Source organism: Ascaphus truei (genome assembly GCF_040206685.1).
Source record: "Ascaphus truei isolate aAscTru1 chromosome 12 unlocalized genomic scaffold, aAscTru1.hap1 SUPER_12_unloc_1, whole genome shotgun sequence".
NCBI classification, from domain to species: Eukaryota; Metazoa; Chordata; class Amphibia; order Anura; family Ascaphidae; genus Ascaphus; species Ascaphus truei.
In genome coordinates, this window is record NW_027453837.1 from 311,662 (window position 1) to 314,654 (window position 2,993).

General features: G+C 49.3%; 1 protein-coding gene across 1 annotated transcript; it reads right to left on the reverse strand.

The window, feature by feature from the left end:
• Nucleotides 1-600: 600 nt before the first annotated feature.
• LOC142473407 (histone H2B 1.1-like) lies at nucleotides 601-981 on the reverse strand. The gene has a single exon (XM_075580654.1). The coding sequence runs from the start codon at nucleotides 979-981 to the stop codon at nucleotides 601-603; it is 381 nt and encodes a 126-aa protein (XP_075436769.1).
• Between the last annotated feature and the right edge of the window lie 2,012 nt (nucleotides 982-2,993).

Sequence of the window (2,993 nt, forward strand, 5' to 3'; positions counted from 1 at the left end):
ATCACTTGTTACATTTATGTAAATGGAATAAAAAATGTGCGACAAACTATAAAAGGCCAATTCTGATAATGCAAATGAATATGCTCGTATCTAACGCATGTGGCAAACACGGATTGCATGGTCTGTTACTAATCCCAAACTGCACTAGAACTTTCCCCCGATCAGATGCGGTATATACCATGCGGGTGTGAGGGCATCATCGCAGGTTATTAAACCCAAATCCTACTTCCCGAGCACGAACTCCATTACTAACACAGCAGCGCCACCCTGTGGGATGTGTGTGACCTGCAGATTATCTGAAGGGGATTCTCGGCGATTGTCACTTTGTCTGCGGTTCTCCCGCCTCTTACTAACAAAACAACACAAGTGCAGCAAACACGTGGCTGGGTAGGAAGCCAGAAAGAGCTAAAAATACATCACATAAGATACTTTATAATATATAATAGCTACAAAAGCAAATAACTGAAAAAGTGCAATGTATAATAGAACACTTCCCTTTTATCCCGAGCACAGATGACATATGAGCATATCTCTGATAGTGATAAAGTGGGTGGCTCTTAGAAGAGCCTTTGTGTTTGTGGGTCAGTGATGAGATCGGGGTTACTTGGCGCTGGTATACTTGGTGACCGCCTTGGTGCCCTCGGACACGGCGTGCTTGGCCAGCTCTCCCGGCAGCAGCAGGCGCACAGCGGTCTGGATCTCCCGGGAAGTGATGGTCGAGCGCTTGTTGTAATGAGCCAGACGGGACGATTCCCCTGCGATGCGCTCGAAGATATCATTCACAAAGGAGTTCATGATGCCCATGGCCTTGGAGGAGATGCCGGTGTCAGGGTGAACCTGCTTCAGCACTTTGTACACGTAGATCGCGTAACTTTCCTTCCTGCTCTTCCTACGCTTCTTCCCATCCTTCTTCTGGGTCTTGGTCACGGCTTTCTTAGAGCCCTTCTTGGCCGCTGGCGCAGACTTGGCTGGTTCAGGCATGTCGGGCTATGCTTCCTCTCCAAACAGCAGAGAAACAATGTCACCTAACTGTCACTGACCGTTCTGTTCTGACTGACAGATTAAATCTGTCAGTGGTGATATTGGATACCGAGGCTTGAGCCTCATTACTCCAAGTTCTCTTGTTGAGTGTATTGTCGCACTCTTTAGGAAGCTTCTTGATCTGTGTTACTTGCCACAGTTGAGTTGGTTTCACAGGTTCAGCGCTGTGATGGGTCGTGGGTAGCGGTCAAATGGGTTTGCAGAGATCGCAGCAAGCTTCTTGATCAGCGGGTTTGAGTTCTGGTCCAGTTCCTTGTAGAATTTCTTGTTGAGCTTCTTTAGATGTTCATCTAACATCTCGATACCCAGTTCCCTATGAAGGTCTGCTATTCTTGTAGGAAGTGGAGCGTTGGACGCAATCCGCAGCGCCTTGTTCTGTAATTTTTGGAGAGATGATCTTTGATGTTGGTGGCAACCACTCCACACCGGGGAGGCGTATGTCATTGTGGGTCTAATGATCGCCTTGATCACATTGACTTTGCTCTTGATGGGCATGGTCCTTGTCTTCAGCAGAGGGTACAGTGCTGCCAGCTTGGTTGTTGCCTTCTGTTGAATCTTCTCAATGTGGTTTCTCCAGCTTAGTTTGCTATCTAGGATTACACCTAGGTAAGAGCTGTTTGGCTCCCATTTGACAGCCTCTCCGTTGAGGGTGATTGGTGGGTGTGCCTTGATCCTCTTTTTGGTAAACAGTGTAGCTGTAGTCTTGCTGGAGTTCAGTCCTACTTGCCAGTCGCTGTACCATGTTGATAGCATGTCTAGTGCTTTCTGGATGTTCTTAGCTACTTCTTTCTCTCTGAAGGACTGGGAGATGACTGCCACATCATCTGCGTAGAGTGCCAGTTGAGTCTTGTGGAGGTCTGTGGGGATGTCATTCATGAAGAGGTTGAACAGGAAAGGTCCCAGGACTGATCCCTGTGGCACGCCAGCGCGGATGGGGCGTGTTGTTGAGAGCTCTTCCCGCACAGCCACGTGGAATGTGCGCTCCCGCAAGTAGCTTGCAGTCAGCTTAATCAGGTAGTTTGGGAATTTCAGGTTGATCATTTTGTGCAGTAGTCCTTCATGCCAAACTCTGTCAAACGCTTTGGCCACGTCCAAGAAGACAACTCCAGTTGATTTGTGGATGTTGAATCCATGGCTTATTATGTCAACGACTCGCAGCAGCTGATGGTTGGTTGAGTGGTCCTTCCGGAATCCAAATTGCTCCTTTAGTAGAATGTTTTGTACCAGAGGCAAAGTGGCGGAGGCGCGTAAGAATAACTTTCTCCAGGAGTTTCGATAGTCCAGAGAGCAGGCTTATCGGACGGTAGTTTGCAGGATCCCTCCGTGGTTTTCCAGGCTTTGGAAATACAATGACCTTGGCTTCCTTCCAGGATTGAGGAAAGTGCTGGAGCCGCATGCATGCATTGAAGATTTCTGTGAGGCATTCCATGGCTGCCGGCGGAAGCTTCTTGATGGCCAGGTTGGTAATTCCGTCACTTCCTGGTGCTTTGCCATTTGCCAGCTTTTCTGCAAGTTGCGTTATCTCAGTCCTGGAGCATCCTTCAAGGGTTTCCGCTTCGGTCTCTGGTAGGTGCTCGGTAAGATGCCTGTTAACTCCTTGCTCAACTTCCCGTGCTATTTTGCTGGCTTGGTTAGGCCTAAAAGTTGTCTCCAGTGTGTCAGCGAGAACCTCTGCCTTGTCCTTGTTGCTACATGCCAGGTGGGTCTGGCCCTGGATAGGTGGATTAGGCTCCTTCTTCCCGGTCAGGCGTCGGGTCATTCTCCAAACAGAGTTGTCGGATTCCTTCAGCTTGGCTGTTGCGGCCTCCCACCTCTCCCCCCGGTGTTGGCTGATTTGCTGTCGCAGTAGTCTGGCAAGTGAGTTGTACTTTACCAGAAGGTCAGGTGTGCGGAACTTCTGCCACTGGCGTCGGGCCCTGTTTTTCTCAGCAATCGCTTGCTTGATCCCGCTC